We start from the raw sequence: 24613 nt of genomic DNA, 5'->3' as shown, positions 1-24613 counted from the left end.
CTCAGCTGGAGCACACCACTGTGCACAAGGTCCGGGGATGTACGCAGCCTAGCCGCTCGGGGTCAGTCCCAGCGGCCGAACAATCGCCCGGTGCATTAGCCGTCATCACTCCACTCTGCCTTCCGTAAAGCACTTCTCCAGACTATGCAATATCCCACAGCAACAGTGCCGTGTTCAGCCGAAGATATCCGGCACAGCAGCCGGTGCGCAAGCCTCGTATTCCCCGTTGCTCCTCCGCCCAATGTTAAGCTCTTGCCACCGCCACAGGGGAGATGGGGGGGGGGGGGGGGGCCCACTCAGCCAGCAATATCTTGGTAGGGGGGGACATCCGCCTGTCCCCAAACTCAAGCTATAGGGGTACCTCCGCTCCAGCCGCTATAAAAGCCAATTTGCACTCTCAAAGCGGGGTCAAGTCAGATCAGGGCCTCCTCCTGTCCTACACCCACAGAGCTCAATAGACAATGGCCATCTTGATTGCAAGCTTGCGAGCGCCCCTGCATGAAGGGGTGGGGAGCGGTGCAGTCTTGGGAGGATAGCTCGGGGGCAACACCGGTTCGATCCCCTGGTCGGCACTTGGAAGCCTCCAGGTATTAAGCGCGTTATAAATGACCAATCATAATCGAGGTGTTTCCTGAATTCATCTTAATTAAATGATTCCAAATTCCACACAGGTGGCATTGTTTGTGCAAGGAGGGGATTTTCCATTCGCTCTTGGCCTGGAAAATGCTTGTTTTCATTTGTGCTCTCAAACTTAGATTCACGAGGTTAGAGTACTGAGGCGAACCTTGCCACTTTAAGGCTGCTACCATTTGCCCTTTAAGGACTATTTTTTTTTTGTATAAAAAGGTTGGCTCCTGTGGCAAGGCAGTGTTTGAGATGTGTATCACGTCACATGTGTATTTTCAATCAGGGGGCGGCACAGAACACACGCTCTGCAGGTTGTACACTAATCCTTTCTTCACCCATCACTTATCCTCTGACCCGTCACCTTATACCGCATTTTACTTTTCATCCCAGCAGCTCCAACCCCAGCACAGGTTTCCCTGGACATCCGTATTGAATACCTCCCCGCCCCCCCCCCCCCCCCACCCCCAGCGGGCATGCAAACCTCTGATTCAGAGATCAGCCATTCATCCTAAAGGAAAGCAAAATGTCCAATACCTGAGGAGGGCCTTAAAAGATTGTCATGATTGGGAGCTACACCCTCTTCAGTTACAGTGGTGTTTGAAGATGGTGTACATCCATAATGTTGATTCACTACCTCCATAGGGTATCCAGGAAAGCTTTTTTTGGCAACTTGGTCCGGTCTGAGTCTGTAAGCTTTTCTGCTGTTTTAGTGCACTGCGATGGCTTGCCGAATTAACATGAGAATTGTATTTCAAGTAAACATTTGTTTTATAAGGCTTCAAATGGTCCAGTGTAATGTGCCTTTCAGGGAGCTAATGGAACCGGACTCTGTCGAGGCTTTCAGGAATCTGTGGGCCAGTCCAGTGTTGGGCTTGGAGCTTTTCTCACTGCCCGAAGGTTGTTTCTTGGTTGTATGCTAGCCTTTCTTTTCTAATGAAGGATTTGCTAGTTTCTTGGAATCCTTCAGTCCTTTCAGATTATTTTTTTCAAATGTTTTTATTAACAGGTAACGGTTGGCCTGTAGTTTTTTAGGATGCAGTATGGTAAAGTATATATTACATTGCTCGATTATTATGCAGAACAAGACTGATTGGGATAAACCAAAGAAAAATAACTATCCAAGCATGTTAATTGGGCTCCAATACAAAGCACTTATAATGGTGATTGCAATGACTGCATGGCACTGCCTTGCGTATCGTGGAGCGAGAAACTGGACGACCATGGTAGCTGGTGGGGGGTGGGCTCGGGGGGGGGGGGGTGCAACTGTGGAGTGGCAATGGGGACAGCTGGTGGAGAGTGGAGGCACTCGTTAACTGCTCCTGCTCACATTAAACAAAAAAATAAGGTGTTACTAGGTTGTTCGCGGTGGCTTGTCATCGGACGGGTGAAACGCATCAAAAACAAGTGTCTTCCAAGACCTATAGGCAGCCCCAAAGACTTCATCTAGACGCTAGTGACACAGGCCATGCCCTGGTCTCTGCCTCACACCAAACTTAGTCCCAATACCACTGCTTGTATCGCGGACCCCCTATGGATTTCCAGAACATTGCAATGTGACGTTTCGCAAATATATAGGCTAATTCCATAAATTTGGTAATATGTCGGTATTTGCCTTTCCTGGGATACGTTCCAAGGAGACATTCCAGCGGGCCCAACTATAATCTGAGCACCCAGTGTTTTGCAGGCCTGCTCAATTCGAGACCAAAAGTCTTGCACTCGTGGACATTTCCAAAACCTATAGATTAGATCTGCATCGTCTCGATTACACCAGGGACAGGGCGAGTGATTGTTTGTTAAATTTAGCAACTCTATTGATAGGGGGTCATGTACGTACGATGGAGTACGTTTATTTGTATGTTTAAATCTAGCATTCCTGGATACATTTTTAGGGAAACTGAGCGCTTAATTCTATTCTTGTTCAGTAATTATAGTGCCCACATCCAGCTCCCAGCGTGACTTCAACTTCGGATTTATGTGAATGGACCCATTCAACAAGCAGCTGTAGAATCTAGTTACCGGCCACCAGCCCTCTTCTAGCGCATACCCCTCCGGTTCAGCAGGCCACTCGTTCTAAGTACACTTTGCCACCCACACCTACCACCTTCATATATATCTCAGAAATTGCCCCTTGGGCAGGCCGGTTTAGATTAGGCCATCTAAATCACAATTTTCCATTTTCGTGCATATCTCCCAATGTAGAAATTGCGCCATTCCTCCCAGCGCCTTGCAGCATTGAGGTCATCCCTGTTTTTACACGGCCACTATTGAGACGTTGGGTGAGTAGGGACAGCGTATCTGAAGCAGCTTGAACGCCCTGGACCAGATCTTCGGAGTCATATATGTCCAAGTCAACGAGTAACTGTAAAGAATTCATGCAGTGTTCTCATTTCATTAGGGTGGGATGGAGCCACTAATTGTTTGAACAGCATCGTCTCAGATGTGAAATAGTCTGAGAAGCATTTTGATACGAAGCTCATTTGGGCCGCTAAGTAATAAAAATTCCAGCTTTGGTAGCTGCGCGCCACAGTCCTTGTAAGGCAGGCAAAGCAGAGCCAGCCTGTGCCGGTTTGGGCCCCAGATGAAATCCCTGACCAATGTATCAAAAAGGAAACATTAATGTAGTAATGGAGATTTGTAAAATACAGAACCCTAGGGAGAACTATCATTTTTACAATTGCTATTCTGCCCATCTGTGAAAGCGGTAATCGGGACCAAATGGATATATTTTTAAGGGCCCCCAGCACTTTGAGTGTTACAGGTATGTGTTTCGTCCTGTGTATGCGTGACTTGAATACCCAAGTATTTAAAGGAGTACACCTCCCACGGAAGCCCAAAGTCGGGTAAGGTAGCCTCACTCATTCGCGAAGGCCAGCCAGGAGAAAGACTGGACTTGCGCTTTTTAAGAGATCCCAGAGAATTTTGCAAAATGATCCAGCACATCAAGGACCGTTGGTAAGTTTGTTATAGTTCACACTAATTGAGCAGGACATCAGCGTGTAATGACACTATGTACCTAGAACGTATCACGTCCACTATCGCGTCCAATTACTCTTATAGGATTGGTGACAATCGGCAACCTTTATGGGGTCGCACGTTGTATGTTCCATACTCCAGCTATGTCTTCCTGATTTAACCCTGGCCGTTGGGTAGGAATATAACCGTATCATCCAGCAAATAAAACTCCCTCCTATCCCAAAGCTCTAACTTTGCGAACCACCCTTCCCAATATAGGGAGTCAAAAGCTTTGATTGCGTCAAAGGACACCACTAGTGTTCCCGACGGGGGTTAGTTTGTTCAATAATGTGCTGTAACCTACAGAGGTTGAGTGGTACTGTGGCCTGGCACAAACCCAGTTTGGTCCATATGTATCAAGTCGGTGATGATCCTACGGAGTCATCCCGCAATTGCTTTATTTTTTATTTTTTTATTTTTTTTTTTACCTCATAATTCAGTATAGCCAGGGGCTGATTGAGTCGCATCTGTCCATTGGTTTCCCAGGCATCCATATCCAGATTACCAATCTTTCGCCCTCATACTGGCCCGGATGCACACACTCCACATAGCTCTACTCTAGCACCAGTGCTGCTAAAGGAGGCCTATGTGTTTTATAGAACTTTGGGGGGAGGGGGCATGTTGGCTCCCAGGCATTTTTCAAGTAGAGGGAGGCGATTGCTTCATTCAGTTCCTCCACTGTGACTGGCTGATCTAGGAAGGCTCGTTGTTTATCAGTAAGCTTTGGGGGTAAGACTGGGGAAAGAGTGTCACCTTCCTTTGGGGCACCTGTTCATTGTGGCTATATAACTGGGCGTAGTATGTAGAAACAATGTCATTGATTGCAAGCTGTGATCTCCACGGGGTCCTGTATTCACAGAGCAATGTGGTCAGGGGTCTTGGGTGTTGCTGTTTGCAAAGCCACAAGTCTCCCGGGTTGGTCCCCTTGAGTATGTGCCCGATTGGTTTGTGTGGTATAATCAAATTTAGACAACCTCTCGTATGCCTATAGGCAGCGGGACTGGGTTTCCGCCAATTTTTCTTTTTCCAACAGCAGGCCCGTACACTGGGCCTCCTGCGTTCGGATCGCCCATAGCCTTAGACCCTCCCGCAGTTTCCGGTGAATGCCCCCAGCCCTGGTTATAGCCTCTGCTCTGGTCACTACTTTCATGGTTTCCCAAATTGTGCTCCATTCCTCCACACTTCCCACATTGTTAAATTCGGACAATGAGGCTTGAAGCTCTCCCTTAAAAATGTCTTCGGTCAAGTTATCAATAGGCATGCGCCACATCAGAATTGGGGGTCTAGGGCTTCTATTATTCCAGGCAATCACAAAAGGAGTGGTCAGAAAAAGGGAGTGGTCAGATATTGAGCATCCCATCTATTCAGCACTGCAGAGTTCTGCCACCTGGCCTGAGCCAACAAAACCATCCTAGTGTGTATAGATTGTGGGGAGAAGAGTAAAAGGAGTAACCTCTAACCTCCGTGTGTAATTCCCTCCAGGCATCTACCAAATCTAGGTTGGTCGGTGCTGTGTTGAGCGCACCAGTCACTGGAGATGAACCCCCATGGGGAGAACCGGACCTGTCCAATGCGGCATCTGACGCAATTGGTCACCACCCAACCCCATAGGAAGAACCACTTGCGTCGAGATGTAACATGTGTAATCAATGTGCGTATGTGGGATGGGATACCGTGGTTTGGAAAATAGGAATTAACGATGCAAACCTCTGATCGAGAACCCCATAAAATCAGGTAACATCCCTCCCTGTCCTTGTCGACCTCCAACAGCTGGAATGGCAATGAACCATTGATCCAGATAAGCACTTCCCTAGCATACTTATGTAGCACCAAAGCCCGACTCACCCAAACAGTTCAGAACAGCCTGTTCATCAGGCAAAAGGTGGGTTTCCTGAATTGGAGCTATAAATCTTTGTTTCAAATTTGATTTCACCCTGTTCCTGCGAAGGTAAGAGCCCAACCCTTGCACATTCCAGGTCAGTATTCTAATGAGGGTCATGGCAGCGGCACATATTAACTAGCCCAAGCTTTGCACAAGTGCCCCCCAAGCTCCCCAAAACCCAGCTCTGCATACATGAGTAACACTCCCCTACATAAGTGACCAAACCACCCGGATCATCCACGTAACCGCAAACCGCGCACAAACCCACCATCTCTAATCAGACACTTAACCAGTAGCAGCACCTTGCGAGCCGAAATGCTTGGAATAAATAAAACAAAAGTAATAATAACCAAACAATATAACACTGCCCAGCAGTATCACATTGCTCAGGCATTCCTGTACCAGTAATGGCGAATGTGGCCCTTGTGTACCAGGTAGTGGAGGCCAGCAACAGGCAGGCTTCCATTATTAATTTGGAGCAGGCAACTAAGACCCCAGTAGGCGTCTGGACATTGCCCCCACAAGGCGGCTTCCGGCCATTGCAATGCTACATGATGCAGGACACCCAGGGTAGCACACCAGAGTTTCTGAAATCGGCAATGAAGTAGGTAGTGATTGAAGTGGCCAGCGACCACACACCAGATAACACCCAGACTCTACAAGGAGGGTCAAGGGACTGGGGAGCTATCTAGAGATATATTGGGGGAGAAGGAGAGGAAAATATCGCAAATTAGATGGTTACCAGCTCTGTCTCCGCCGGCCACATAGTGTTCCAACCACATGTTGGCTGCAGCAGGACTGTCAAGGAAATGTGACCTATCGTATATTATCTTAAGTCTGGCAGGATACATGAGTATGTATTGGAGGCCCAGCTGCCGAAGTCTCGCCTTGGCCAGCACAAACTAATTTCTGGCCCTCTGGACCGCAGGTGTGTAATCCAGATGTATAGCAATCCTGGAGCTGTCTCTGTATCTTGCCACCTTCCCTTGAGTATTTCAGGATTGCTTCCCTGTCTTGAAAGTTCAGGATTCTAGCGATAAGCGGCCTAGGGTGTGATCCGGCTGGAGGTTGCTTCTGTAGTGACTGGTGAGCTTGTTGGACAGCAAATCCTTGCGACAGCTTGCCAGGCCCATCTCCTGCAGCAACATGTTTTCAATGTACAATGTCGGATCCGGACCCTGCACCCCCTCTGGAAGACCCAGCACAAGTATATTGTTTCTGCTGGACCTGCTCTCAGCGGCTGTGTTTCTCCTTTCCAATTCCTTCACCTGTGTCAAAGGGTCTTTGGTGGGTTACCAGTCTCCTTCAGCCCCAATTCAGTAGTTGTGACTCTCTCCGCCAATTGTCTAACATCTTGCCGGATTAATTGGACGTCAATTTTAACCTAGTCTATTTTTCTCTCTAGCGGGGTTCATAAGGCTGCTATTACAGCAAGCACGTGGTCCTCATGAGGTTTTTTTGTAGGGGTGCACGACTCCATTTGAGTAGTATCCACTATCTGGGAGGAATAGTTGTTTGTTTTTGGCCAGCAAATGACTCGAATGGTTGGTTTGCCATTGTGGAGGGCAACAGTCAGGGCAGGCAAAAGTATGCGCTGCAGGTAAGTAGGACCAGGGCGCACAAGGCAAGGCAGTCCTTCAGATACCACTACTGCATTAAATTTGACAGAACCAAGAAAGCCACAGCACCAGGAGCGCTCAATCTCCACAGCAGTGTCTGGTGAGGTCTAAATCCTGTGGACAATTACCCCAAGCATCAGTGAAGTGGTCACAGTCCCAGTCAGTTATGTCACACTGCAAATCCCCAGCGGCATGCCGTGTCCACCTGGGGAAGGAGCACAATGCAATCCAGACCTCCACGAGCCACACAGCCCATGAGATATCAGCAGGGAAGCAACAAAGCCCCCAAGTCATGAATGGGCCAAGCTCCAATCCAGGACCCCACAAGGGGGAGGAGAAATGGGGATTAGGACCCGGACTGTGCGCAATGACCCACAAGCCTCCAAGCACCCAGTTCGTGTTGGAAGGAGTGCTTTCAGCGACCGAAATGCAGGTACCAGCGCAGGCGCTGCGCCTCTGGCATTGACACCAGAGGGCCGCCCATCCACGTCAAATCATGGCGGTCGTCCACTCACTGTGTAGGTGCGGTCACTGGTGTTCTGGTGGTGGGTGAGGATCTGCGCAGCGATGAGGGTGAGGCACTTCACACAGTATCTTGCAGCGATCAGGAGTAGCAGCAAATCCACTGCTGCAGTGCCCTGATTCCACCGGGCGGTATCGAGTAGAGGGTCCTAGACAAGCCCAACCCAAGGAAACGACTTGGTCAGAGCCGCCAGTAGCTCTGCAGTACTTTGTTGCAGTGGCCATTTTTGGTCGGCAGATGCGATTCTCTGCAGGTTTTCTCTGGTATCGCAACTCCGTTTCTCGTCGGAACCTGGTTGGGTATATATGGCATTTGTAATGCGCCTATACACAAGTGTTTCAAGGCACGCCGAGGCGGGGGGGGACAAGGGGAGACAGAACAACGATCCTATTAGGCCAGGTGTCATTCAGATCGCGCAAGTGCAAAGGGTAGACGGAAAGGGAAAAGTTCAAGGGGGAAAGTGCAGTACAAGGTTAATAGCATACAGCAAACAGGATAAATAACAAGGGCCAGCTGGTGGCAAGTGCGAAGTAAGTGCAGACAAGTGCTGGGAAGGGGGGGGCTGTAGGGATACAGACACAGTCCCGTAGTGCAGGGGTTGCCATGGAGGCAGTGCAGGGGAGAGTGGCTGGGCCAAGGACCGAGAACTGTGAGTGGCCCAGTTGCAGCTTCAGTGCAGTAGTCTGATACAAGTAGATCTCTCCGGATGTTAAAATGAGCTACAACCGCCTCCGCAGTCAAGGATCAGAAATGATCGTAGTGGGAGCTCTGTGCAGCTACACCCTCACTGCATGAACTCTGGCCACGCCCTTCAGTCATCTCAGGCTTCAGCATTCTCAGTGGTGTGTTCTGCCCTCTCCGGATGAAGGAGTGGGAGTTCAGCAGTCTCTCCTTCAGAATCTGTTTTGCAAATGAGTCTCGTCACTCTACTGTGCATTCTACTTCTTATCTTCACGGTCCCAGGAATGTTTAGCTGCAACCCTTCCCCTCAGCCCCCCTCTCCCCATTTGCTTCCCAAACCAGGTCAGGCTGAATAGTCTGATCTGCTCATCCCCTCTGTTAACTGGGCTATCTATCCATAGTCTGCCTAGTTGCCTGGCTCTCCCTAGTTTCATGTGACATTTTTTTTATTTTATTTATTTTTTATTGTAACAATTCGTTTTTTACAAACTTTAATTACAAAACACAAAAAATCACATCACATCACATCACAATACACTTCATTGGATGATTAAGACACACATAGGTCCACACATACATATGGGTTCAACCAATACTGTAACCCATATGCTTCAAGATGTTACGGGGCATCTCCCTACTCCAGTAGTTTTTCCAAAAAATCTATCACTGCACAAGTTAACATCACATTGTTTCCAGTTAGCACCCTCCACCACCACTCATCCATATTAATGTTAGGTGATACAAATCTGCCCAAAAAGCAAATTCGTTGAGTGATTATTGTGGGACATTCCATGATTAGATGTTTTAATGATTCTATTTCCATTGTACAGAATCAACATAGATTGTCAACGATCTTCAGATCTTTTCTTCTCCACAAAACTTCTTTGGTTTTATATACATTCAAATGCAGCCTCAGAAACTTGTTCCGGTGCCATCTGGAAGGAAATCTTGATAGATATCTTGGAACTCTGTCTAGGCAGTTACAAGACATACCCAAGTTCAGGGATGAGGACATTGACGAACGCTGTTCTTCGTTTAAGATCCAGTTCCATTGCCGTAACTTTTTCTTTGCGAGTTGTGGCATTGTTATTACCATTTGCCATGAGATGTCAGCTATTTTCAAGATATTCCTGATTTTTATTTGCCCAAGACGAGAGAATTCCTCCATGTGGATTTTTAGTCGTTGATTTAAATATTTTGTACGCTGGAGCAATTTTTGATAGCTGCATCTTTCGTAAAGCTGCAATTGATTTCCATTGAATTGTTCCATGTAATGGTTCCAGGCCCAGTTCATATCTTATTGCAACAATCTGGGTACTGCTCGGAAGTCGCAATATTTTCTTCCAAAATTTGCCTTCCAAGATGGCCCAAATTCGATGGTCAATGTTCCAACCAGCTTCCGCCCCATACGTTATTATGGGAATTACTTTTTGTATATAAAAGGTCCGTAGTGGTTGGAGGGTAAATTTACCATATTCAAAATGCAGCTTTTGGCCTTGTATTGTCAATATGGACATGCGATGTTTCAATTCTGCTACCCATACTGATTCACAGATCGAGCTGTTTATTTGCACGCCTAAATATCGGATTGTTGATACTGTCTCAATTGTCTCGCCTGCTACAGACCACTTAAACTGGTTGACTTTCTTTTTTGCTCCTGATGTTATTGCCATGATTTTTGATTTCTTCGTATTAATTGCAAGCTCATTTTCTTGAAAGTATGCAACTAAATTGTTCAAGAGTCGTTGCAGACCAATTTGGGTCAGGTCGAACAACACGATATCATCTGCGTAATATGCCCAGCTGATCTCCTGACCATTCACTTTGGGTGGAAATCGATGAGTATTTTCCAGATTGCCTGAAATATCTGAAATGAATCATTTGAACAATGCTAATGGGCACCCCTGTTTAACGCCCTTAAAGGTTTTTATTTCATTTGTCAGATTTCCTGTAGCATCCAAGCGAACTCTTGTAGTGGTATCATTATGTAACACGATCAATGGTTGAAGCAAGGCTGGCGGGCAAGACCATGATTGTAGTTTCATCCATAATTTATCACGGTTTATAGTGTCAAAAGCTTGACGCATGTCTATAAAAGCTATAAACAAGTTCTTTTTATTTTTCAATGCGTCAAGCTTTAATAGGCTTAGTATCAACAAGTTCACCTCCTTTCCTGTATCTTTAGTAAAACCTGTTTGTCTACAATCCATTCGCCCAGATGCATATGCCCAAGACGTTAACTTTTGTTGCAGACATGTTGCAAATATTTTTCCTATAGTGTCCTGAAGGGCAATAGGGCGATAGTTGTTCGGATCGTCCCTATTACCCTTCTTAAAAATAGGCACAATAACAGATGTTGTCCACGATGCTGGAATGGTTTTTGATGTCGATATCAGTTGGAAAAGGTTCTCAATGAAGTCAGCCCAAAGTTCCTTTTTTTTCTTTCAATATTACATTTGACAAGCCATCAGGGCCTGCCGCCCGTGAGTTTTTACATTTTTGTATCAATGTCAAAATTGTATCTTTTGATTCAACTACATCCCAAGGTTCTGGACAGAACACATTTACTTTCTCTATTTTTCCCAGTTTGCCGTTAAAGACTAGACTGAAGTGCTCTTCCCAGGCAGATGCAGAAATACCATTCGCTATTCTTGCCTCTTGGCATAGTGATCCTGTATTCAGGATAGACCAAAAATCTTTTACTTTATGTTGTACAATCAATTTCAACATAAGTTCTGCTCTTTCTTGATCTCTTATTAATTTAAATGATTTGATCCAGTTTCGATATTTTACCTTTCGTTTTCTGATTTTAATCACCATATCACAGCCTCCGTTTTTTTTCAAACAAAAGTCTTATGTCTTTGGCCAATTGTTTTTTTTCCGAGCTAACCAGCGCACTGAATACATATTTGTTAGTTGGACAAACATTCTTTTGCTGTTGTTTTTTCATACAGAATTGTTGCAGCAAGGGAGAAAAGTTTATTCTTGTCGCTAGATCATTAGACGAGTTCTTTAAATTTTTGCTCAGCATCTGTATTTGTTGATTGTATCTGTTAGCTCCTTGATTTATCTCAAGTAGACAGTTAAACGTTAGTTTTACACCACACCTTGTCATTTGTAAGGTCAATACCAGTGCATGGTGATCGCTTTTAGATGACTTGTGTATATCCAAACTTTCAATTTTCGACCAATGTAAAGAACTGATCCAAAAATAATCTATTGTTTTTTTACAGTTCTCTCGCTGCCATGTGAAACTAGGTGGAATATCAGTTTGTACTCTGCCATTTACCATTTCGCAGTTTCTTGCTTTTAGAGCTTGACTCCAATAATCACCTCTTGTCAGCCCTAAGGGGGCTACAGATGAACTTACTTGCCGATCTTCATACCAAGAATAATTAAAATCTCCACAAATTATTATGGCAAGATTTGAGCATGTTATTAAACACTGATCGATGATTGTTGTGACAGCGTTAATAAATTGTGCTGTAGATATCATTACAGGATTCCAATATATATTTATCAGAAGCAGACATTTCACATCCACTTTTATTTCTGATTCCATCACCAGCAACGTTCCTTGAACATAAATGTTTGGATTATATATTTCGATAACTTTCCATCCATAGGCATTGTTAACAAGTGTTATTAGCCCCGTAAATGGCCGTCCTGATCTGTTTTTCCCAGCTGCATTTAGTAATATAGTATAACCATCTTTTATTGGGGTTTCACGCAACCAGGTTTCCTGTAGAAATATTACAAAATTATTCTCCATGGGTAGAGACCATTCTTGGAATAGATGATTAAAACCTCTGGTGTTCCATGAGATTATATCACACGATTCCTCTCCAATGAGAAATGTAAGTTATGAGGTCTGCCTAAAGTTTGCATTTCCTCTCGAGTTTTTGTCATTTCTTTGTAGGTATCGCACTTCATTAGATGATTTTGATGACTTCAGTTTAAAGTTCTGTTTTAAAACATCTCTTCTATATTCATTTGAGGATTGAGCGCTCGCTGATGACAAATTACTTATTTCCCTCCGGTCAGTTTGCTGCTTTTCCACCTGGATGTCAAAACCATAAGCTAGAAGCTCATCCTTTGCAGCGAATAGTTTTTTCTACTGCGTACGATTTTATGTACAGGAATATTCTATCAGCAACATCCTCTGAAATGTATTCCACAATGACAATATCATCCGAAGTAATTGTCCGAAGTGATGGTATTGTGTGCAATAAGTGCATCAAATTTCTTCGGTTAAAATTGATGTCCTTGTCATCAGGAAAGAGATTTTCTACTCTAATCTTCCAGGTCTTTGTTTTTTTATCATCAGAGGACCCTGACCTCATATTATTCTTGAGTTGATTTTGAATCTTCATTTGAGCTGAAGTCAATTTTTGGATTAAACGTATGGCTATTTGAAGATCTGGCTTGATCAGTCCTTTCTGCAGTGTCTGCTGTCACATCTTTAACGCTTGGATTTGAAGCAACCATCAAGGCTTTCATTCCTCCATTCTTTGATACTTTTCCTACTCCACGCTCCGGGACTTTAGAACTAGCTAAATCAGCAGGTTCCTGATTATTAGGTCCACCACCTGTGGTCACACTAGCTTCTTGAGCCATCTGGGCCTGATGCTGCGACCCTCTTCCACCAATAGCGCTCATAGTATTATCTGATTCGATGGAATATGTTGAAAGATCATATAAATCGATTGATTCGTCTTGTCGCTTGCTGATCTCCAAATCTGAATCAATTCTGGCTCTTTTCCTTGAATTTTGTATTTTGGTAGCAGTTTTCTGATCAGCTGCTTTTGACACTTTGGATGGCACATCAGTTTGCTCTTGGTGTCTCATCTGTAATTTCTTCATTTTATTACGGTCAAATAGCCACAGTTTTTCAGGAGTAGGTAGGTTTCGTACAAATTGTTTGGAATTAGTTGATTTGCGTTTTGCACCTTTTCTTGCAGCCTTAGATGTTGTTTGTACATCTTTAGGTTTATTTGAATCAAGACGCTTTTCCTCCAAATTCTTCGCAGAACCGGTAAAGATTCCAAAGGATGGCTGCTTTGACTCATTTGACGCTCTTTCTTTAGTTGACTGCTTACTCAGTTGGTTAGCGTCAGTTACCAAAACCTCCCTTAATGTGTTAGTGCTTACAAAGTCATTTGGGAATGAATCATGACTCGCCACAATAGCTGGAACATTTATAGTGGGAGTTTCGGTTTGCTTCTTCCCAGAAACAGCAGGACCTACTGCTCTATCAGAGTTTGGCACATTTGATATTTCACTCATAGCGTTACATGACACAGTTTGTGATCCAGTACTTTTAGCAGAAGTTAGAGACCGAGAGGTAAGTTGAGTGGGATGTGTTCCAAGCTGCCCACTTTCCTTATTGTCTTTATGCCTCAGCCATTTCATGTATTCAAGAACAGCATTCATAAGGGTTGCATTATCAGTATGCGCACTTGATGCTAGATCACCTAGCCGGTAATGCCATTGTGATGAAATTTCAGCTTCTCTTTCGGTTCGAGACTGTAAGGTATTGTTATTTTGTTCAAGTTTTTCCAATTTTTGCAGGATGGTAGACAGTTGTGTACTTTGTTCTTTTATAGAGTCATTTAAAGACTCATACAGTTTCGTAAAAGGGATTAGTGCTAGGGAAGTTGCTGCCAGCACATTATGTATTTGAATGCCTGCAGCCACTGATAGACTCGCTTTATTGTTCCGTTCCATGTCGTGATCATATGTTTGAGCAGGGTCAATACTTGGTTGTGTTATGTTAGAGCTCATACTAGTGTCCAAGTGCGACTGAGAGACACTTTTTGTTGCCAAACCTATATACGGAGCTTCTAGTAAGGTAACATCATTGCTCAATGCAGCTTGATTTTTTAAAATCAGTCCCTTCGCCAGAGGTGTACTTGTCTGGGTCTGAGTCTTTGTTCGCAAATGTAAGATTGATTGCTGCAACTTTCGCAGCTCCTCGTCGCCCGTTGTAGGTTTCGACTGTGACTGAGATTTTGTCTCTAATTTAGAACTGAAGCTGTTTATTAGCTTGTCTTTTATTTGTTGATAATCAGCTGTCAAACGTTCCGCTAAACGTGCTTCGTGAGCTACAAAATCATTCCCTGATAGTTTATTCAAGTTTACTGGAGCTGTTTGACAATCTACTGCTAATCGTTTCTGTGCAGGAATGACATTCACAAGTTGCGAAGCAGTACTGGTTGGCTGACATATCTGACTATTACAATGTTGACGAGCTTCAGTCAGCATAGCATTTTTGTGCACCAGAATGTGTTTCGTTTTGTTTTGCAAATATTTTAGCTTACATTGTTTCATCAGAATGCTTTTTTGAAAGCTCTTCTCCTTTAGTTTCAGTCTTTTTCAAACTTAGACGAGGCCGCAAATTTTTTTCTGAAAGCAGCATAAAAGGCTTTTTGCTTGTCCTTTCATTTTGCAAAACATGTGATTTCGGAGTGTAAATCACTTCATTTTGAAGAGCAGTGTTTCCGCATAGATTCTCCTGCGGACATTGTAATGACATACATTCGTCTTCTAATAGAAGTGGAGAATTAAGTGGGGGGTTAAACACGAACGTGTTCAGTCTCGCTGAATCGGCGGATACATGAATTTGGAGAAGCTCGTGGTCTGTTACATCAAAGGGTGAAAAAAATGAAGCCGTATTTATTTCTATAGCTTTATCACCCATAGCCTCTTTTGACTCAAAAACGCAAGTGAAATTGACATCCTTATCGACAGGGTTGCTTTCTACAGTGTTTCCATTTGAAGTCACTGCTGCTAATGTTTTCTCATTTGCCGCTCGTAAGTTGGCTTTATAGCATGCAACTGGAGCAGCATCTATTAATGGAACACCTTCTGTTGTTGCCACACAGCCATTGTTTATTTCTTCTTCTACCAACTCAACATGTGGCAGTGCTGATATATTTTGAGCACATTTCCATGCCGCCGCCTGTATTCCATTACCGCTAACAATCGTTTTTGCTAGGGATTTTAGCGAGGGAACACCCTCGGTTGAGGTCAGTTTCAAATCTTCCAAAGGCAAATGCAAATGTTTATTCATCACATTTCCGCTTACCTTGCTGCTAGTAACCGCAGCACTTTCATTGCTGCCTCCATCATTCTGTCATTAGTCAAGCGTCTTTCTAGCAGCGTGCGTTGACGAGTGAAAGGGCCAACCATACTCCAGACGCCTGGACTGTCTGGGGGCAGACTGGGACTCACCTCGGCGCTCCGCGCCCGCCAACACCTTTTTAAGGTGGAGTCTAGGAGCCTCAGTCAAATGTTTAAAGGGGCCAACACAGTGAAAAGGACACAAAACAAACGCAGGTCGTTGCTGGAGCTCCTCTCTTGCAAAAGGACTGGGGCAGACTGGGACTCTCCTCGGGACTCCGCGCCATGTGATATTAAACCAGACCTCGCTGTCTTCCGAGTGTGTCACAGGATAGGCTTAGAAACCTTGTTCTCAGTTTTGGATTGTACTTTCAAGCTACTCCATGTATGCTTGCTTCCCTCCATTCGAAAGTATGACTTTGAAGGAGCTGCGTGCTATTCCCACTGGATCTGAAGGCCTCCACCTCCTTAGGTCAATGAATAGGTTTGCATGTACTTGCTGCATATTTCATTTAAATGCTTACCCAAAAAGTCAGGACTGGGATATGATGCCACCACCTTGCAAAATTGTTGGTTGCTCCCGTGTGAGACCAAAAAATGTGGTACAGACCACATGTGCTTGCACTGGAGCCCAACCTTCCTTTTGCCTGGTCTTCAAGGCAACCTAGCAATATTCAGTCACAATGGAGAACGTTACTAAGTTCCAAGTTTGTAGCTTGGGTATTAATTGCATGGGGGTCCTGTTGAAGGGAAGGACAAGTCTACGTGGATAACCTATGCAAAGAAATGGAAGATATTTGCTACACTGTGGGTTTTGTCAAATTAATGGTTATCGAACCGAACATGACACAGAAGGAATTGTTACAAACCAGGTTTATTAGTGCAACAGAATAAATGCACATACTGGTTTTTATGGGAGTCTGTTTTCTGAAAAATCCTAGTCCGTTTTGGAAATGGATACACTGTACCGCATCGTGCTGCCTCTCTATTGGTACTGGTCTTCCCCGAGTTGCAGTGCCCAGCTTGATACTTGTAATCTTTTAGGGATAGTGTTTAGCTCACAACAAGGAAGTTGGTGCCTTGTTAACACTGCCTGCCACCAGTTATTCTCACCCTCCACTTTGTTTGTCCGCTTGGCCCACTCTTCCCTCCTTTTTCTCGACCACCTTTTTTGCATTGTATTTTTTTTTTTTGGGTATTGAGCACTGACCTAGCTTAGCATAGCACTGTACACTAGGTTAATTGGATTGCATGTTGGGGATGAAGTTACAATGGGGCTGGTGTTGCCTTCGTTCAGCAACATGAGCAGCAATTAAGGGTAAGGTGGTGACATATGGTGTTTGGATCGTTGGTGTTCTGCATGCAGGTGCTCCTTGAAGAGGAGTGTCTTGAGCTCCTTTCTAATTTGCAGACGTTTGTGTGTGACTATCTACATGCCCAGGCTGTGGAACCTCAGACCAGTCAACATTAAAGCCTTTTTATTGTCGACTAAGTAAGGGAGTGTGCAAAGTGACGCATGTGACCGTGATGAAGCTGGTCTTATGCGTGATTGTAGGGGCAAGCAATGTAGTTCAATGAATGTGCTCATAATTCGGTCCAATTTACGAAGCCCTTTGAGGCGGGCGGCAGCATGGAGGACACTTCTCATTGCTGCCAGAGTGGAAGTAAGTAGGCCAGTGGCTGAGGTTTCCACCATCCATGTGAGAAAAGACAGATCCTGTGCTGGGGGTCCAAATTTCGTTTATCAAAGCAAGCCATTTGGTAGCAAGTTGGGTTTACTTTGCAATCTGTTTTGAAGGATATAACAACGTGGAAGCTCAGGGACTTGGCACTTAATGTCAGCTGAGGGAGAGGACCTCGAAGTGTATGGTAGACAGCCAGGTCTGAATCTGGGTGTATTTTTATTGGACAGTAGAGGGAATTCTGTTTTGGTGGTTGTCATTTTAAGGTATCGGGAATGAGGCAAGTATTGAGCTGGTGTATTGATTTGGTATTTATAATGCGCCAATACACAAGTGTTTCTAGGTGCAACAAGACAAGGGAAACTATCCTACTAGGCCTTGCTCAATCGGATCGTGCAAGTGTGTCAATGAGAGCGCAGCGGAGAGGGTGCAGGGGGGGGTGGAGTGCAACACAGGAGAGGGTGCGGGTGGGGTGCATCAGGGCAGCAGCACTCTTTAGTGTGAGAGGGAGGGCAGGTGTGGTTCCAGCCAGGAAGTGAGGTGGACCAGATGGCAGTGTAGGACTGGCAGGGAGGGGCCTGGTGCCCTATAGGACTCTGAGGCCAGCCAAGTCAGCAGAGCAGGGGGGGTAGATAAGCAGGGGAGAAAGAGCGAGAAAGAAGGGTGGGGGCATCTTGAGAATCTTACAGAACTTGGGGAGGTTTGGCTCAGGTCTGAGTGGGAGGGACCCCATTCCATAGGACAGCACCTGCGGAGGAGAGATTGACATCCACTGCCCTCCGTCCCCCCTCCCCCTCCCCACCACCTCACCCACTCTGCTTGAGAGTTGGAAGTAGCTGAGCGAAGGGCTCTAAACGGAAGGCATTTAGGAAGAGAGTTGAATGTAGCCAGGACCACGAACCCAAAAAGCCTTGTGGACAATGCATAGGGTCTTCCTTGCAGCCACCGGGAGACAGTGGAGAGATGCAGTCCCTGGGCCTGAAGCCAAGGATAAGTCTTGCAGTCCTGTTGTGGATTAGCTGAATGGGGGCGAAGAGCAGAAGCAGGATGGTTGAGAAAGAGGCTGTTGAAGTAGTCCAACCTGGAGAGAACCAGAGCTCTTGAGACGGTGAGCTTCAAGGGGAAGGTGAGGAAAGGGAGAATACCTCTGAGGTGTTGCAGCTGGAAGTGGGCCTTCTTGGCAAGGATAAGCCGATCAGGAGGCTCGGAACATCCGTTAATGTCCATTCTCCCAGCCTCACCGGAGCTAGAGGCCTCCATCTTCCCTCGCCAGGAATCTGGTAAGTGTGCCCCACTACCCCCTCCACCTCTGGGAGAAAGCCCATGGCTGAATTGTTTACTTAAGGTTGTGCAGTTCCCCAAGGCCAAATACAGGTGATACTGGAGATCTTCCCACGTGCGGTAAACTTTCCTCATGGGGCCCTGCTGTGGATATGCTGAACTTCAATTATGGCAAAGGATATTCTAATTTTATGAAAGTCTCCTAGAAGATTGGACTGACTGATTGTCCTTTGATTGCTCCTTCCTACTTGAAGCCTTAATTGGCGTCGTACAATGATTTGTGCCCCCCTTTTAGTTTTGGCTCGAAGGTGGCACTTTACCTCTGCCTGAGCCAAAACGTATGCATGGAGTACAGCTACAATGCTTGTATGCGTTTGGCAATTTACCCACCCATTGTCCATGGCCGTGCTAATCTCTCTGGCCATTACCACCCACTTCCGTCCCCTCACTGCCCAAAGCACACCCTCCTGGCATTTCTTTGAGCGAACTATCGAGCCTTAAAATCAAACTTTGCTTGGAAAAACCCTGTCACCTGAAGTGCAGTCTTTGATGTGCTGTAATAGAAATAACTTAACCAGTTTGGGCATTAGCCACTTGATTCTTGTTAAAAGCCAGCATTAGAAAAGCCAACAGTTTCAGCTTCTGTATATGTATTAGATGGACATTTGCCAGGCACTGCCATCATATGCATTGGTACGTGCACCATTTTCAAGCTGCTACCATTAATGGGCAGTTAGTACCATTATGTCAATGCTTGGCAAATACCTTGCTCATATCTACACAAAAGCTAAAACTGACATTGCCATTGCTGCTTGTATTACATTGTATTTTCCGTGCCTTCTCCTCCTCCTGCCTTTCCATGGAATACTGCACTGTTTTAAAAGGGGTCCCCTGGTCATGGTTAGGTTTCCGATTTCACTGTTTGTGATTGACCAAGTTAATAATTTATGTAGATTTGCTAAAAGCTTTGCCATTTAGTGCAATGTTTACAACCTCTTGTCTATGCTCTGTATAAAGGGAGTGGAGGAGGGATTAACCGTTTTGCATGCATATTTTCTTTCCTATTAAAAAAAGAATAGGAAATGTTTGGGTGCGTTTTTTCCCCTCAATGGTAATTTACATTGGTCCTCATGATTAACACTCTGACAGCAGCTATATAGACCACACATGCAGTTTATGCATGGTCCGGTCATAAATGGCAGCTAACACATTTAAAGTGGGCGGTCTGAGAAGCTTCTGAAACATTTCACCGTCAGTCCTGTCACGCTTAGAATTGCCCTACTTGGCATTAGCCAAATAAAATCTGATGGGCATTCCACTGAGAAGAAACCAGGCAAATTACCTGTTTTATGGGATAATTCCATCTCTGAAAGATCTGCAATCGTTTTTTAGCTTGTACCATGGTATCGGATGTTTCCCTTCTAATATATCTTGTATGCCGACAGCCACGAGTCCTGTACGAACGTGCCAGAAAATTCTCATCTAAACGTCTACAGCAACTGCAGAAATGCCTAGATATAGTATACGCAGCACCCTGCAGATACCCAACATGTGTCTACGCCTTTTGTTGGCACTCGTGTTGCACAGATACTTTGACACAGCTGATGGAATGTCCTTCTGGTGGGACCAAACCGATAGATTTTCCCACTTGTATGGCTGGAGCCAAAACCTAATTAGTCCCTCATTAATTGGCAACATCCAATAGAACACGTCATTTTAGCCTAGTTTGTTCCTTTGATTTTAGCTCTGCTTTTAGACCTTTAATTGTGTATTAGCCTTGAATGCTTATTTCCTATCCTTTCATTCATGGAAAGTGAGCTGGCTGTAAACTATTTTCAAAATACAGTTAGTTGGATCTTTATTCAGCAGGGTTGAATCAACAAGATTTGTTGGAAGTGATGGTTGCTTTTAATGCTATTGTCATGTTGTATGCAGAATGTCCAAGCATAGTCGCATTAATCGAGACGGTTAGGAAAACACTTTCTAAAAACAAAAAAAGAACATTCTTAATGGTATATTTGAATAATTCTGGTGATCTTACAAAATTTGTTACAAATGATACTTTTTTCTTTTTGCAGGCTTCGTCTCTTATAAGCGCTTCTCCTGCAGGAGTACTTCTATCAACTGAAAACAGTCGCTCCTTCTCTGCTCCGGATTTAACATTGGAGAAACGCCCATCTGGGACACTTTCCTGCTCAATGGTGCAAAAGACGGAACGCTCAATCAGCCCTGAGAGCAATGACAGTATTTCTGAAGAGCTCAACCATTTCAAGCCTATAGTTTGCTCACCCTGCACCCCTCCAAAGAAACTTCCCAATGGTAAAGTATTAAGGCCTGTGATCATTAAATCTACTCCTCGGAATCTAAGGAGGAATCTCCAGTCACCAACTTCCTATAAAACAAGTAACGTAGTTTTGCAAAAATGGGATGCAATTATTCAGGATCGGCAAAGCAGAAAAACACTGTCACAGGGCACATTGGTCTCTTTCCCTTTAACTGATGATATTCCATCTGCTGATGGATTTACGAAAAAAAAGACTGCATTCATTGAAAGTTTTGATCCTTGTAAAGGGCTTTCTGATAGGATCTCTGCTAAATCCGTTTTACCCTCTGATCATTTAGAAGTTGTTTTAGAAGATGTTGGCAAAGGTAAAGCCATTGAAATTTCAGAAACACTAATGGTAAAAGACCATACCTTCCTCCTGCCTGATACAATCTCCCATAGACCTTCTAAGAGTCGGTTTTGCTCAGAGGCTGACATGAACACCAAGTCTGAACTTTTCCTTCAGACGTGCAAAGTGGCGTGCAGAAAGTGCCCTTTGGCCAATCCCTTCAAAGCAGAGAACCAAACTGGAAATCTTACTTTGGCCAAAGGAAAAAGGCTACACAGACACCGGAATAATTGTCAACAGACAAATATGCGAAATGGCACCTGTGGTGTTGTGACTGACATTGGCACAGAAACTCCTTCTCAGCGGCGTGGCCAAAAAAGACGGTGCAAAACTAAGCATTTGGACCAGAAAGGCTCTTTAAAACGGCTAAAGCAAATGACCAATGAGACTAGCTCAGTTGTGAATGGCTTGTTACAGAAGAAGGAATCCAAACGCTTACAGGAGGAGGAAGATCGGAAGCTGGCCTTCCACCTTCAACGAGTGTTGAATGGTGAAATCAGGACCGTCAACAGGCGGAAGGGTAGTGAAGATCAATATCCTTTGCGGTCTACGAGCACTATGCGTTCAAGCACTTAACCCCCAAGACTTAATAGGAATCGGTCAGATCTGATTTTTGAACATTTGGTTCCCTTCTGTTTTTTTTTTTGTTGCTCTCAATGGCCTTTGACTCGAGGCTTGATTGAAGCCTGGGTCATCCTTGAAAATGTAGGAGCGGACTGCTTGGCTGCAGTTGTGCAGGCTGATATGCAAGTTACAGTGCACTTTTTTAATAGATATATTGAGTGCAATGTGGTTACACATGTAAAAGCACAAAGTAGCAATATACTCTCGTTGCCAAAAAATGTAAAGAACATAGATTAAACTGATGCTGAATGTGGAGCAAAAATATTTTTACACTTTTGACGAGCCTCATTAGATGCTGCAGATTTTGTTTCTGGGCCCATGCTAGATGCATAGGAATGAATGATGATGATTTTGAGATTTAACTCCATGACCTGCCTAAGACATGATAAATTCATCTGGCAGTAAGGTGCGCCTTTGACAATGTTATGAAGCTGAACTTTGATTAACAAAAATAGCTCTCATAAGATGGGAAGAATGGTTGACTAAAAACCTGAATTGTGATGGTAATGGCAATTTTATCTTCAAATATTATGCTCACCGCTATCAAATGACTGTAGTACCATGAATCTCTTAATATGTCAAAATACCTCTTAACGTATGCAACTGTGCTGTGGAATAAAGAACGTACTACAAATGAGCTATTGTCCATTGTGTTGATACCCTTTGCTTTTTAGGCTTGGTCTGGCTTGGATTTACATCTGGGAAGCATTGCATTAAACTCTTTCCTTATCAAGTTGGCTTTTATAAGATTTTGCATGTAATATGAAGAGGTTAATACCTGAAGACTTTCTGAATCCCTGATTCTAAAATTAACACATGTTTGCCCTCTCCGGAGAAAATGCTGTATGGGGACTTTACATCCAAAGCGGGAGAAGGTCATCCCACACTGAATTTTATCTGCTGAACCAAATGTTGGTGAGATTTACTTGTCCGAAGTAGGTGAGTCTTTCCTGTTATGTACAATGAGCCATTACAGTAAAATACTACTTAGTTATACCTTTGGTGGTCAGTTTACTCATTTGCATGCCCATCCTTTGGCGATATTTCAATGTCAGTTTGGTTACGTATTTCAGCGGTATTACCCAAATTGACCTTTTACAATTGACCTTTTGCACAATTGACCTTTATATTTTATATATGTATTGGATTGGTTTTGGATAAAGAAAATAATATAAGGGGATTGGGTGGGGAGTTGCAGGGGGATCCCCCACATATATGTCCTAATTGACCTTCTAAATTAGGTAAATTCTCCCGAGGTCAATTGTGAAAAGGTCAATTAGTATGCAACCATTTCAGCACCCTGCACAGAACAACCCCAAAACATGTGCAGAAAGTTAGCATGTGAGTTGGTGCACCTAGGACACGACTCCTGTAAACCTGTGTATTGCTCTGGGAATGGAGGTTCTATGCAAAAACAATGTGCCAGCTTAAATTGGGCACTCAAGAAAACCACTTTAATATGAGGTTACATACATGCCATTCAGTATCTGTTAACAACCAGGTTGCCATCCAACCTACCTTATTGCTTTCCCGTTTTACATCTATAGATTTTTGATTGAGATCATGATCCCAGCGCCGATGGTGGTCTACCGCCATTCACCAGCCCCTAGTTCAGAAGGTACTTTCTGCAGGCGTACCCTGCTTGCTGGAGTCTGATTGCAGGACACTTTCTCCATTCACAAAATCTGCCAAATCTAGAGTTGCCCATACTGTCCCTTATGGTTCTCCTATGCACCAGGCTTTACCTTTGGAAATGTCAGCTTACTTGGAGGTGTTCAACAGAAGGACTGTGCCAAAGATGAATCCACAACTGCCAATTTCACAGCTCTTCATCACTGTGCAATTTGCTGTTGCAGACATTGGTAACCATTCAATGAAAGGGCTCCATGTCCCACGCTGCTGCAGTTTTAGATGGGACCTCCCATTCCGGTTCCTCCTTGTGAAGAGGCACCAGTGATAATGACTCCTCAATTAGCTTGTCATTCCCAATGAAGTTGCGCTTAAATTGCCACCAAGAGTTGCCTTCTTATGAAATTGGTGTTTTTTTACACCATGAACTGGGTTCCAATGAAGGAAGTGGGCCAGCTAACCCGAAAACCTAGGTATGTAGGTGCCATCATCCACCCCCATGAGTCATTCCTCGCAGCTCTGCGCCTCCGCAACAAACCCTCCCCACCGTCTGGATTGGCTGGAAGAGCAGGTCCGCTGACCCGGAAACCCAATCTTCGTACAAGACCATGCACACCTGGTAGCCTTCCCCAGACAGATTAGGGCAATTGTTTGCCTGGTACCTCCAGTCTTTTTCTTTCGATTGGTAAAGCCAGGTGCAAGTGGATCAAGGTCATGTGGCCTAAGCCCCACACACCTCTTAGCCCTGCCTTTTCCTTTCCGTTCTTAACTCTCAAGGGCGTCTTTTGCCAGGTCATCTGAAGTGTAAGGAAGACTAAGAAAGGGGTAATTCCTGTTTGGACTGGGAGGACCCAGGGCCCAAAACCCTGCTCCGACAACAGAGGTAAGTACACGCCAACATGTGTATATATGCATTTAGAAAGTGTGCCTAATAGAAAATCTGTGGTATAATTGCATTTAGAAAGTCCCACCAATAACTTATCTGTGGTGTAATCTACATTTAGAAAGTCTGCCCAATAGCATATATGTGGTGTAGTCTACATCTAGAAAGTCCGCCTAATAGCACATCTGTGGTGTGGTTGCATCTGGAAAGTCCACCTAGTAGCATATGTGGTCTAGTTGCGTTCAGAAAGTCTACTAATAGCATAGCGGTGGTTTAGTTACACTCAGAAAATCTGATTAATAGCATATCCATGGTTTAGTTCCACTTAGAAAGTCTGCCTAATGGCATATCTGAGGTGTAATTGCATTTAGTAAGT

General features: G+C 44.5%; 1 protein-coding gene across 3 annotated transcripts in view; it reads left to right on the top strand.

Moving 5' to 3' along the window:
- RNF169 (ring finger protein 169) overlaps nucleotides 1-22362 on the top strand; it is a 361593-nt gene extending 339231 nt beyond the window's left edge. For all 3 annotated transcript variants that reach the window (XM_069640161.1, XM_069640160.1, XM_069640162.1), the window contains one exon: nucleotides 20508-22362. In XM_069640161.1, coding sequence (XP_069496262.1) covers nucleotides 20508-21677 — 1170 coding nt within the window. In that variant the 3' untranslated portion in view covers nucleotides 21678-22362. The remainder of the gene's footprint in view (nucleotides 1-20507) is intronic.
- Nucleotides 22363-24613: the final 2251 nt, after the last annotated feature.

This window comes from Ambystoma mexicanum, chromosome 7q (genome assembly GCF_040938575.1).
Source record: "Ambystoma mexicanum isolate Mex_15411 chromosome 7q, UKY_AmexF1_1, whole genome shotgun sequence".
Lineage (NCBI taxonomy): Eukaryota > Metazoa > Chordata > Amphibia > Caudata > Ambystomatidae > Ambystoma > Ambystoma mexicanum.
The sequence above is the reverse complement of the archived record's forward strand: the minus strand, read 5'-3'. Positions and strand labels throughout refer to the sequence as shown.